Genomic DNA, 13,006 nt, shown 5'->3' on the forward strand with positions numbered 1-13,006 from the left:
ATCCTCCACCTCCCAGTCCTGTTCCTCCCAGTCCTGTTCCTCCCAGTCCTGTTCCTCCCAGTCCTGCTGTTGCTCCTAGTCCCCCTGGTCCTGTGGAAGACAAATGTATTTCCACGTAAAGCTGGTGGTATGGAGAAAATTGGAGTGAGTTTACTGGCAGTTCAATTTAGAGTATTTAAAACAACGAACAATTAAGAATTAAGAGCACTTTATGATTGAAAAAGTTTGTGCTATGAACAACCCCTGCAGCCGAAGTGAGCCTTTCCCCTTCCTGTGCATACTACATAAACAGATGTATGCAACATCACCTTTATTTCACTGGTTTTGCATTAAAAAGCGGTATCAAGCAGGCTCTATCCAAGTTGTAATGATAGGTACCAGGGGGCCTGGTTTGAGCATTGCGACCATACAAATTCACACACACACACACACACACACACACACACACACACACACACACACACACACACACACACACACACACACACACACACACACACACACACACACACACACACACACACACACACACACACACACACACACACACACACACACCTCTGCCTGATGACCTGAGAAGTCTGATGAGGTTCTGATCAGTAAGCAAGTCAGAGATATACTGACGAGCTAAACCATTAAGTGCTTTATAGACTATTAGTTTTAGGATTTTAAAGATTTTTTTTGTTGGGCATTTAAGACCTTATTTTTTATAGGACAGCTTAAGACATAAAAGGGAGAGAAAAGGGAAATGACATGCAGCAAGCGCTGCGTCGAGGAGTAAACCTCTATATATGGACGCACGCTCTACCAGGTGAGCAACCCAGGAGTGCTATTAGCAGGATTATGAAAGTGATTCTGTATTGTACCGGGAGCCAATGAAGTGATTTGAGTACCAGAGTAATGTGTTCAAATGTATGTCTAGGTTACATGTAAGGACTCTGGCTGCTGCATTTTGAATAAGTTGAAGGCATCCTACTGACCAAATAAAGTCTTAGAGTAGTCTAACCTGCATGAGATTAATGCATGCACCACTTTCTCAGAGTCAGTTTGAGAAATAAATGCTCTAAATTTTGATATATGTTTTTAAGTGATAAAATGCTGTTTTGGTGATATTGGTGATGTGATTTTCAAAGTTGAGATCCGTATCAAAAAGAATGCCATGGTTTCTGACTTGCTCACTATATTTCAGAGCCAGTGAATCCAGGTGTGAATAAATCATCTAAAGCTAGCTCCATGGTTAAATTTAGTACATTTAAATGAATTTCCTGGCAATTAAGATAGAAAATAGGAACAAAATGCTTTTGAGTACAGACAGAACCTAGTGTGGTTTTGTTACTGTAGGTGGATTGTATACTTTAGATAAGTTACCACCATCACAAATAATTCAGTTTTCATTTAAGTAGCATGGATTAAATAAACATTTGATGAGTCCACAAAGTCAGCAATTCTGTAATGTACTACATGAAAGCTGACCATGTTCACAGTTACAGACTACCATCCTTTTTGCAGTCAAAAATATTGCCAACGTTACTGTTTTATGAAAATTGTTTAAAATGAAGATATTTGATTTGACTGTATGGAAACAAGTTCTCCATCTACATAGCATGTTTATAGCCTTTAATTAATAAGGTAATTTCATTGAGATCAGGATATCTTTTGCAAGAGAGACTTGAGCAAAGAAAAAAAAAGGTGTTTCTGATCTTAATTGGATTTTATCCTTAGTTGACAAAAAAAGTCCCATATCATATTTTGCAGCTTTGGCAGCAGCAGAATATTCTCCACCTCCTCCCAGTCCTCATGTCCCTACTTGTTCTCCTATGCCCCCCAGTCCTCCGTATCCTCCTGTCCCTAATTGTCCCCAAGTGCCTCCCAGTCCCCCTGTCCATCCTAATCCTTCACTGCACATGGCCAAGGGAGGATAGGACAAAACATAATTATAGCTAATACTTACTCTACATAGAGTAAGTATGTTGTACTTGGGAATGCATAAGTAAAAAATGTTGAGGTCATAGCACAATATAATGTGAAAAAAGTGCATATCATAAAGCCATTTATACACCATACCATATTTAGCGGCTTTGGCTGCTGGTGAATATCTAACCACTGGTGCACCTCCTGGTACTCCTCCTGGTACTCCTCCTGGTACTCCTCCTGGTACCCCTCCTGGTACTCCTCCTGGTACCCCTCCTGGTACACCCCCTGGTACTCCTCCTGGTACTCCTCCTGGTACTCCTCCAAGTCAATATAAATTAGGAGGTTCTTACTAAACTTAAGGTAATATTAAGTACTCAAGATATATGCTTTTCAGCTACTTACAGGATGAGTGAATAAATAATGAAAAAATATGTGTGACAAAAGGATTTTAAATATGCTTCCATGATAAGAAAAAACATTAAGTTTCTAACCATATTTAGCAGCCTTGGAACCAGCTCCATATCCCGCTGTAAAATATTCAAAGATAGAGAAGCATATAATAACATTTTTACAAAAACAAAAAATAATGCAATGAACATTTTAGTTATGAGGTTATGATGTTTTGTTTAGTTTTTTTTCATTTTTGCTAGATATTATACCTCCTGGCACCAGCCCTGGATACAGTCCACCAGTGCCACCAACACCGCCATACCCACCAACACCTGTGTACAGCATACCCAGATTCTTCAGATATCTAAATATAAAATAATGTAAGCCATCTAAAGCATATCACATGTAAAAACCTCTGGTGTGAGTATGGCTGAAGACTGTGGTCAAATGTGTGGCCACTCTCGCTTTCCATTTGTATCATCATTATCTCCTCTAAACCATCAATAGAGGCAACAATTCTATTTCCATACCATATTTTACAGCTTTGGCAGCAGCAGAATATTCTCCACCTCCTCCCAGTCCCTCTGTCCCCAATTTTCCACCTGTGCCCCCCAGTCCTCTGTATCCTCCTCACCCTAACTGTCCTCCTGTGCCCCCCAGTCCTCCGTATCCTCCTGTCCCTAATAGTCCCCAAGTGTCTTCCACTCCCCCTGTCCATCCTAATCCTTCACTGCACATGGCCAAGGGGGGCAAGACAAGACATAATTATAGCTAATACTTACTCTACATAGAGTAAGTATGTTGTACTTGGGAATGCATAAGTAAAAAATGTTGAGGTCATAGCACAATATAATGTGAAAAAAGTGCATATCATAAAGCCATTTATACACCATACCATATTTAGCGGCTTTGGCTGCTGGTGAATATCCAACCACTGGTGCACCTCCTGGTACTCCTCCTGGTACTCCTCCTGGTACTCCTCCTGGTACCCCTCCTGGTACTCCTCCTGGTACTCCTCCTGGTACCCCCCCTGGTACTCCTCCTGGTACTCCTCCTGGTACCCCTCCTGGTACGCCTCCTGGTACTCCTCCTGGTACTCCTCCAAGTCAATATAAATTAAGAGGTTCTTACTAAACTTAAGGTAATATTAAGTACTCAGGATCTATTCTTTTCAGCTTCTTATAGGATGAGTGAATAGATAATGAAAAAATATGTGTGACAATATGATTTTAAATATGCTTCCATGATACAAAAAAACAATAAGTTTCTAACCATATTTAGCAGCCTTGGACCCAGCTCCATATCCCGCTGTAAAATATTCAAAGATAGAGAAGCATATAATAACATTTTTACAAAAACAAAAATATATACGTTTTGTTTAGTTTTTTTCTTTTTTTGCTAGATATTATACCTCCTGGCACCAGCCCTGGATATAGTCCACCAGTGCCACCAACACCGCCATACCCACCAACACCTGTGTACAGCAAACCCAGATTCTTCAGATATCTAAATATAAAATAATGTAAGCCATCTAAAGCATATCACATGTAAAAACCTCTGGTGTGAATATGGCTAAAGACTGTGGTCAAATGTGTGGCCACTCTCGCTTTCCTTTTTGACCATCATTATCTCCTCTAAACCATAGGCAAAGATTTTTCACCATCCAACAATTCTGTTTCTGGTGTGGAATTAACTTTTCAGTCATAAGGGCATTAACATGGCTATAGACTTTAGGTTTTGCTAGATAACATACCTCCAGGCACCTGCCCTGGATACAGTCCACCAGTGCCAGCAACACCGCCAACACCTCCAACACCGCCCAAACCTGGAGCAGAGAGCACAGACTTTAGTAAGATACAAAGATGTTCTGTACTGATGTCACACAACTTGTATCATGTTTTTTCCTGATAGAAAAGCATTGTCCAGGCTACCATATTTAGCAGCTTTAGCCTGAGCAGGTGAGATGCCACCGGTCCCAACTCCTGCAGAAAGAAAAAAATACATTTAACCATTGAAGAGCATGGTGAGTCCAGTAAAAGGTAATATTTAAGCCAAAGAATTCATTGCTACAGAAGAATTATGCTTTAAGCTAAGATTGCTGCATTTTTTATATTTTGTATTTCTGCTGGATCCAGAAAGTCTCTTACATATTCATTGTATTATTCATTAATTTGTTCACTTAATCATGGTTGGCCTGCACCATAGAAAAGTCTATACACCACAGTGACGCAGGGTCATTCATTTGCCTCCTGTCTGCAGTGCTGCTAAACTTGCACCGCTTTTTTTTGCAACTATCACGGCCGATCAACAATACATGTTTAAATTGTAATTCTCATATACAAATGTACAGTAGCATACCCAGATTATTCAGATGTTGAAATATAAAAAATAATGTATGCCATCTAAAGCATATCACATGCACACTGTAAACCTCTGCTATGAGTATGGCTGAAGACTGTGGCCAAATGTGTGTCCACTCTCTCTTTCCATTTTTACCATCATTATCTCCTCTTAACTATCAAATATAGACAAACCATCCAGCAATTCTGTTTTCTGGTGTGGAATTATCTTTAAATTTTGCTAAAAACACACCTGCTGGCACCTGCCCTGGATACAGTCCACCGGTGCCAGCAACACCACCAACACCACCCAATCCTAGAGCAGAGAGATGACAGACTTTAGTAAGATACAAATATGTTCTGTACTGATGTTACACAACTTGTATCATATTTTTTCCTGAAAGAAAAGCATTGTCCAGGTCATGAATGTGGTAGGCTACCATATTTAGCAGCTTTTGCCTGAACAGGTGAGATGCCGCCGGGCCCCACTCCCTCAGAAATAAAAAATACATTTAACCTTTGAAGAGGATAGTGAGTCCAGTTAAAGTTAAGATTTATGCCAAGGAATTCATTACTACAGCAGAATGATGCTTTCATCTAGGATTGCTGCATTTTTTGTATTTTGTATTTCTGGTGGATCCAGAAAGTCTCTTACATATTCATTGTATTATTCGTTCATTGTTTCTGGTGTGGAATTAACGTTTCAGTCATGAGATTGCTAACATTGCTATACACTTTTAGTTTTGCTAAAAACATACCTCCTGGCACCTGCCCTGGATACAGTCCACCGGTGCCAGCAACACCAGCAACACTGCCAGCACCACCCAATCCTAGAGCAGAGAGATCACAGACTTTAATAAAATACAAAGATGTTCTGTGCTGATGTTACACAACTTGTATTATGTTTTTCCTGATAGAAAAGCATTATCCAGGTAATGAATGTGGTAGGTTACCATATTTGGCAGCTTTAGCCTGAGCAGGTGAGATGCCCCCAGGCCCAACTCCTGCAGTAAGAAAGAAATATATTAGGCATTCTTTGGTCTTTTTTTACCTTGCTACTCCATATCAATTAACAGCAAATAAAAACACACACCAGTTCCTACAGGATATCCAGGCCTTGACCCAGCATCACCATTACCAAAGCCGTAACCTGAAACATTGTAATGTGACACATCATTATTCATTGAACTGATGCCACAGTTATACCAAACTTTTGCAAAACTTTACAAAAAAGTATTTTTTACCATATGGTAGTTTTCCACCTCCAGGTTTTGCTCCATAGCCACCTAAAGAGAACAAAATATTTGAGAGAATGAGGAGCCAGAATGATTCTGCACATACATGATCATATGCAACGAAGTACTTAAATAACTGTAATCTAAAATAAATAATTTGGGACATTGCTTGTTCTTTTAAATGCAGTGTAGTCCCTTTAAATGCACCACATTTACTAGATTACTTAAAGAGAGTACATATTCCTTTAAATTACATGAAAACAGCTGTTCACATCTACACATAAACATTGAAAAGGTACGTGTGACCAGTAAAAGTTAAGATTTTAGAGATGTAGATTATTGCTACAGCAGATTTATGCTTTTCAGTGTGTTTAGTAAGAGCTCATTTGAAGCATTTTAGTATTATGTATTCCGGGTGGATAAAGAAAGTCTCACATATTCATTCACTAGTTCACTTAATTATGGTTGGCATATACCATAGCAGGATCATTGATTTTCTTCCTCTCTGCAGTGCTGCTAAAGGTGCGCAGCTTGTTTTGCCACTATCACATAGGTAGTCTTTAATCTAAAATAACGCTTCAGCAAGCCATGTTTAGATAGTAATTCTCATATACAAATGTACAGCATACCAGATTCATTAGAGGTCTAAAAAAAATCTAAAACATATCATGTGTACCCTAAAAAAAACTCTTATCTGGTTTGAGTATGGCTGAAGATCAGTGGTCAAATGTGTGGATACTCTCATTATCTCCTCTTAACCATCAAATATAGACAATAATTGACAGAAAATAACCTATTATAGTTACTTAAAGGCAGAACCGCCATTTCAGTGATCATACAGATGTGATTATGTGAGGACAATGATAAAAAATAGAGAATAGTAAGAAAATAAATCATAATTCACTTAATTCTACAAGGTACAGTAATACAAGACACCATTCCCTGCGAAAAGCCCTTAAGTGATTTTTTTTTTTTTAAATAAACTTAGTTTTGTAAACCTGTCATCCTTTCATTAATAGGATTTTGCAGTACCTTGATGGTCATGGGTGAGTTAGCTAGCTTACTCTTTTGCAACTAAGATTAGTAGCAGCGTTTGGGATTGTCTCATCCACTGCGAGACTAGGAGCACAGTAGCATTGTTGTGGGAACCTCTACAAAGCTCAAATGGAGGCAATGTTCTGCTTTTGGGGCCATCAGAAAGTTGAACAAAATCAAAAGAAGCTTTCTGGGGCACCAAAAACAGACTCACCTCTTTTAAGTAACAAACCCACCATAGAAAACCTAAGGGCGGTACCCATAGAATTGCCAGTTATCAGGCCATAAGTAAGACAAAGGTAACATCGACAAAGTTCAAATAGTCGCTGTGAACATATCACATCATATGAACAGAAGAATGTAACTTCTGAATAACACAGTTACGTTATAGTTTGTGATCACACCTTGCACTTTGGGGGATTTGAGGGGGTATCCGTGGAACACTCCTGGCTGCATTTGCCCACCATACCCACGGCCTCCTGGGACAGAAAACATACATTTAAATCCTGATCAGCTAATACCAATGATACTGACAAAAATACAAATGCATTTGTTTGTAATAAGACAATACAGCAATAATCATAAATAAAGTTACCTGGTCCTTGATTTCCTTGTCCCCCCCCTCCAACTGTAATAGAAGAATTGCATAATCCAGTCAGTCACTTAGATAATGATTGATGAAGATTATTGTTTAAATGTAGACAGATAGATGGACTTTATTAATCCCAAATTGCGAAATTACTCTGTTACAAGCAGCAAGTTACTAAGGACATACACACATATTCACTCACACACAAACCAAAAATACAGGAAATATACTAGAAATAATGGACAGAGTTTCAGGAATGAAACAAACTCAGTAAACTGAACACTGGCCTTGAAACTAAATAGACTCCGTACAATTGTGGTCTGGCAGCATTACTCTTTGGATAAACTGCATACAGACCAATAACATTTTTGGATAATGTTCTTTGACAACTACGGTTATTTTAACTCAATTCATTATTATTTTTATTATTATGATTTTCCATGTTTCCAATTTATTCATTTATTTAGTTTTTTTGCACGTGTTAAATTTAAGATCTATTTGTATTGTCTGTTGAAGTATTGTATTATTATATTGTGTACTGCTGCCTTTGCCATGTTTTTATTTTATTTAAAAAAGGCAGTAAAAATAGAAAAATAAAAAATACAACCGACATTCAATGGCAATGAAAGAAATTCCAAATCAGTCAACATTCATGAGTAAAAAACTAAACCTTACTTGATTTGGGATTAAGGTCGGTGCCTGTGGCCACCCCAGGCAGAACTCCACGTCCGCCAAACCCTGAAGGAGTCATGAGCAACAACAAAAAACAGTTCTTGTTTGCAAAAGCATTGACCGTTCACATGGTAGATTAATCTATGAAAGAGACAAACCTTGTCCTGGCACCAGTCCACCTTGGTAAAGTCCAGGCACACCCACACCTGCCACAGCCAAAGAGAGGATAGTACTGCACTTCTGCATACACATTTAAAAATCTGAGAGGGATCTGGCATGCATTAGAAACAATAATCTGCTTTTTTTTTCTCCAGTGTGAACTGTTTGCCATTTCGAACTGATCGAGCCGCATGCGCAAAAGAACAATAACAATGACATCAGACACAGTGCGCTGTTGCTTATAAAGTTAGGGAGGTTATGGAGGAAGTAAGCATTTTCGCTTTTATTTCAAAATGTTTGTGTAATGGCAGTTGTAACATTAATGAGCAGGTGCTTAGGAGGAGAAGAATGAAGAGAAAGAGAGCCAATTTGGCTATTTTGGCCTTTTTATGGCTGCAAATTCACTACACAGGTCTGTGTGACCGGACGACCGATTTGCATGTCAGGACCGCTAGAGTTTCCTCTGGCTTCGCTCTGCCCTGGCATAGTTCACCATCTTTCGGGTCCTATCGCACGCGCTCACGCTCCACCTCCCCGACGGCGCGGGCGAGATGGGCCGGTGGTGCGCCCGACCCCGAGGGGCCGGGATCCCACCTCAGCCGGCGCGCGCCAGCTCTCACTTTCATTGCGCCACGGGGCTATAGAAGAAATATTTATTCATAATTAAAATTGAAAGTCCAAAGAGAAATTGAAAGTCCAAAGAGAAAACAAAGCGAGATGAAATTAAAAATATTATTTTTTTTTTCATTTGGCTTTGGCTTTTGAATTTAACATTTGGCTTTTGAATTTCAATTTATCATTGGCTTTTAATTTTCATTTAATATTTGGCTTTTGAATTTCAATTTAACATTGGCTTTTAATTTTCATTTAATATTTGGCTTTTGAATTTCAATTTAACATTGGCTTTTAATTTTCATTTAATATTTGACTTTTGAATTTCAATTTAACATTGGCTTTTAATTTTCATTTAATATTTGGCTTTTGAATTTCCATTTGGACATGACACATGTCAATGTAAATGAGGAGGCGTGGCCCAAAGGCTGGTGGGAGGGTCTGAAACGAAAGGGGTGCAGAGGCACCTTATGAACAGCAGGGGGAGCTGACTGTTGGGGAGCATCTGTCTGCAGCTGAAGTTGGAAACCAGAATCAGCTTTAAATACAGTCCTAATGTAGTCCTCACTAACACGGGCCCAATTATAGTAACTACATGAAAACTTCACGATTGTTGCATGAAATGTACATCATCATTTTCTATCATGTGAAATAAGAGGCCAAACCAGCCTGGTGGTGAAGCTTCAGACAGATGCTCCCCAACAGTCAGCTCCCCCTGCTGTTCATAAGGTGCCTCTGCACCCCTTTCGTTTCAGAAAATTCAAAAGCCAAATATTAAATGAAAATTAAAAGCCAATGTTAAATTGAAATTCAAAAGCCAAATATTAAATGAAAATTAAAAGCCAATGTTAAATTTAAATTCAAAAGCCAAATATTAAATGAAAATTAAAAGCCAATGTTAAATTGAAATTCAAAAGCCAAATATTAAATAAAAATTAAAAGCCAATGATAAATTGAAATTCAAAAGCCAAATATTAAATTAAAAAGCCAAAGCCAAATGAAAAAAAAAATTATATTTTTAATTTCATCTCGCTTTGTTTTCTCTTTGGACTTTCAATTTCTCTTTGGACTTTCAATTTTAATTATGAATAAATATTTCCTCCATACGGGGCGACCCTCTGACAAAGACTCCTTGGTCCGTGTTTCAAGACGGGTCGGGTGGGTTGCATCCCTGACGCCTTTTACGTGAGCCGATCCCCGCCCTGGTGACGCGACGCAGTTGGGGCGCACTGAGGACAGTCCGCCCCGGTTGACAGCCGCACTGGGAGCAGGGGGCCCCGTCCCTCCCCATGGGGAGAGAGGCATAGACAGTATGGAGAGAGGGCGCTAGGCGCAGTGAGGATTATTGACGTAAAAGTCGCATCAAATCTATGTTGGTTGTTCACACTGCGGCCGCATTGAAAATAATAGGACCTGGGTCTGACTCAGGACCACATATGGAAGTGGCCTGAATCGGATTTGAAAAAATCAGATCTGGGATAGATTTGAGTGTTCACGGATTTGGGCCACTTTTGCCTGCAGTCTGAATGTAGCCTATATGTCAATATGTATTTCAATCTTTATGACACAACACTACCACAAAAAGAGCCAGACAGGATGCAGCAAAGCCAGGCAGGTGCTGCTGGCATCTTACAAAATAGGCTACTTGTTAGCTTAATTTATTGCATGTAATCTTTCTGTGGCTGATAAAACTACTTGCTGTATCTACATAGGTGCTGCGGGGTTTGGCTTCATGGGCTCATATTTATGAAGCTGTTTATTTCATATATTTATCAGTGAAATCTTCTATTTAAGAACAATCATAATATTGGATGTTGGAGTTTTAAAACTAGCCAAATGTTTCCACAGCCTCCTGCTAGCACAGAAGAGATAATGTTTGGATACTTAAAGAACATTTAAGGAAAACGTATAACAAGAATATAGTCATTGCATTTCACAGCTAGTTATTGTATGTACACCTTGTATGTATGTATGTTGCTTTTGTTCTATTTTTCCTTGCTCTGTAAAGCATATTGGATCAACTCCGCTGTATTTAAAGTGTAATAAACATAATTATTTTGCAAATAACTTGCATAATTAAAAGAAAGAATTTCAAGCACACCAAACATCTGGCATGGAAAAATTAATTTGATTTGGCTCTGCTGCCTAGTAAGCTGCATCCTTCATCTGCCTTCAGCCTTTGGAGTTTATTGTTGAGTCTACAAAACCTGGGACTTTGGCAGCTTTCTTTCCAGCACCAGCACCGCCCCCTCCTGGAAGGCCAGTCTGAGGAATAACAGGTACTAAAAAGAGAGAGTGATTGTTACTTGGCATATTGAACAGATTCACATTCATTCACACATCGTTTTTTGTCAAGCGCTGAATCCAAACAACAGTAATTACTGTCTCCCAAGGACTCTCAACACTGTTAACTGGTCTTCTTTACTTTATAACATTAGGAAAAGGACTATGTTTGGAACCCAAAGTGGCTCATCACCAAATAAATCAATTCCACTGTATCTGACGAAGAACAAATTTGCAATTTATGAAATGTTGTACTATTCCTAAAGCGTTAAAGTAAAAAATGTTAAAGAGAATGGGAACAGTGTTGTGAATCCTTGGGAGGCAGAAGTCACAGTGTGAGAAACACAAAAATAAATAGTGCAAAATGAAATAAAAAAGAAAAAAATTGGCAGAATGATCTGTTGTGTGCGTCTTGCCTCCAGCAGGCACTCCGGCTCCAGTTCCTGTTCCTCCAGTCCCTATTTAAGTACAAAGTGCACAGACATACATACTAAATATAAATATACAATTTCAGGTTAGTCATTAATAGTTAATTAATTAATAGTCATTAATACATTTGTGAACATCAGAGTAATGCAAACCTTCCAACACAAGAATTATATTGTTGTACCGCTAGAGGGCCCTGTGATACTGAAAAGGAGTAATGAGCAGGTGTGTGGCTTGTGCTAGAATTGACCTCTTCAGCAGGGAGCCAGACCCATAGACTGACCATTGGTATTGAGAGCAGCTAATCTGGCTCTACAAGTCTGTCATCACCTTGTGATCAAAAGCAACATGGCTATGTTTTAATCTAATCAGGAGAGGCAGTCAGCATGCATGGCATTTGCCTTGCCTCATGAAATGCCTCATTTCTTTGGCTATCCCCTCGTGCAGGAAATGAGCCGTCAGGTTTACTTGCAAGGGAGCTTGGCAGCAGGATAAAACACATTGCTTTGTTTGTTTAAACTCTTTTTTTTTTTTTTTACATTTTTAATCTTAAATTCCCCATACTTTGTCGGACAGACATTGCGCACTGCCTGTAAGTATGTGGCCTGGGAGATTTGGTAAAGAAAAAATTTGGCAAGGGAATGCTTTGTTTTATCTGTGCTCTTTCTGGGGAATTAATTGTTATTTTGAGTCTCATGAAAGAGCACAGACTGATTCTCGGGACTGCAGTTTTGTCCCTGCCAACCAATACTTAAGAGTAGGCTGTTTGCCATAGTACAGTCCTGGCCATGATTAGGCCCTCCAGAGTCCATGCTTAATCAGCCTGCCTAATTTCTAGCAAATCATGTGCATATATTATACACGGCACAGACTTTAAGGTCACGATGGGCTCTGCTGAAGTTCAAACAGTCCAAGGTTTGCAGGTACACCATAAAAATGTACATGTGCCAAATAGGGTTTTTCATGCTGAGGTACAATTAATTCGAAACATTCATTTTGGCTTTCTCATAACATGCAAGCATGCAGATCTATCAAAGTTCATACAGCACAGTTCAAGTTTGTACAGTAGTCTGTCATCAGGCCAATAATTAGCTTACCTCCATGTGGTAGCAGATGGCCTCCTGCGCCTGTGATTAGGACAACCAGAATTCCAGTGGTATTTATCAATATAAATGACTTAGGAAATAACCCTCAAGGAACCTGATCAGAACAATTCTGGTTGTTTATGTTGTTGTTTCAGCAACATCAATTGATTTTAATGTGGAACAATGTGGCTCAAACCAAGCATTAACCAAGTTGAATATTTTTCCAGTTGATAACCTCCTAAAACAGGCAGGAGGGCAGATGACCAC

General features: G+C 39.1%; 1 protein-coding gene across 15 annotated transcripts in view; it reads right to left on the reverse strand.

The window, feature by feature from the left end:
- elna (elastin a) overlaps positions 1 to 13,006 on the reverse strand; it is a 58,577-nt gene that overhangs the window by 19,456 nt on the left and 26,115 nt on the right. For 8 of the 15 annotated variants that reach the window (XM_039824729.1, XM_039824657.1, XM_039824704.1 and 5 more), the window contains exons 8-28: positions 12,752 to 12,781; positions 11,645 to 11,686; positions 11,153 to 11,227; positions 8,333 to 8,380; positions 8,178 to 8,240; positions 7,509 to 7,541; positions 7,318 to 7,392; positions 5,888 to 5,929; positions 5,737 to 5,793; positions 5,597 to 5,647; positions 5,402 to 5,473; positions 4,897 to 4,959; positions 4,236 to 4,286; positions 4,058 to 4,129; positions 3,716 to 3,778; positions 3,577 to 3,612; positions 3,200 to 3,403; positions 2,574 to 2,636; positions 2,406 to 2,441; positions 2,065 to 2,232; positions 1 to 90 (exon numbers count right to left, since the gene is read on the reverse strand). The exon at positions 1 to 90 is cut by the window's left edge and continues 30 nt beyond it. In XM_039824729.1, the coding sequence (XP_039680663.1) occupies positions 1 to 90; positions 2,065 to 2,232; positions 2,406 to 2,441; positions 2,574 to 2,636; positions 3,200 to 3,403; positions 3,577 to 3,612; positions 3,716 to 3,778; positions 4,058 to 4,129; positions 4,236 to 4,286; positions 4,897 to 4,959; positions 5,402 to 5,473; positions 5,597 to 5,647; positions 5,737 to 5,793; positions 5,888 to 5,929; positions 7,318 to 7,392; positions 7,509 to 7,541; positions 8,178 to 8,240; positions 8,333 to 8,380; positions 11,153 to 11,227; positions 11,645 to 11,686; positions 12,752 to 12,781 (1,434 nt within the window). The remainder of the gene's footprint in view (positions 91 to 2,064; positions 2,233 to 2,405; positions 2,442 to 2,573; positions 2,637 to 3,199; positions 3,404 to 3,576; positions 3,613 to 3,715; positions 3,779 to 4,057; positions 4,130 to 4,235; positions 4,287 to 4,896; positions 4,960 to 5,401; positions 5,474 to 5,596; positions 5,648 to 5,736; positions 5,794 to 5,887; positions 5,930 to 7,317; positions 7,393 to 7,508; positions 7,542 to 8,177; positions 8,241 to 8,332; positions 8,381 to 11,152; positions 11,228 to 11,644; positions 11,687 to 12,751; positions 12,782 to 13,006) is intronic. The other 7 variants (XM_039824712.1, XM_039824696.1, XM_039824658.1 and 4 more) reach the window with 7 other exon arrangements.

The sequence above is a fragment of the Perca fluviatilis genome, chromosome 2, assembly GCF_010015445.1.
Source record: "Perca fluviatilis chromosome 2, GENO_Pfluv_1.0, whole genome shotgun sequence".
Classification (NCBI taxonomy): domain Eukaryota; kingdom Metazoa; phylum Chordata; class Actinopteri; order Perciformes; family Percidae; genus Perca; species Perca fluviatilis.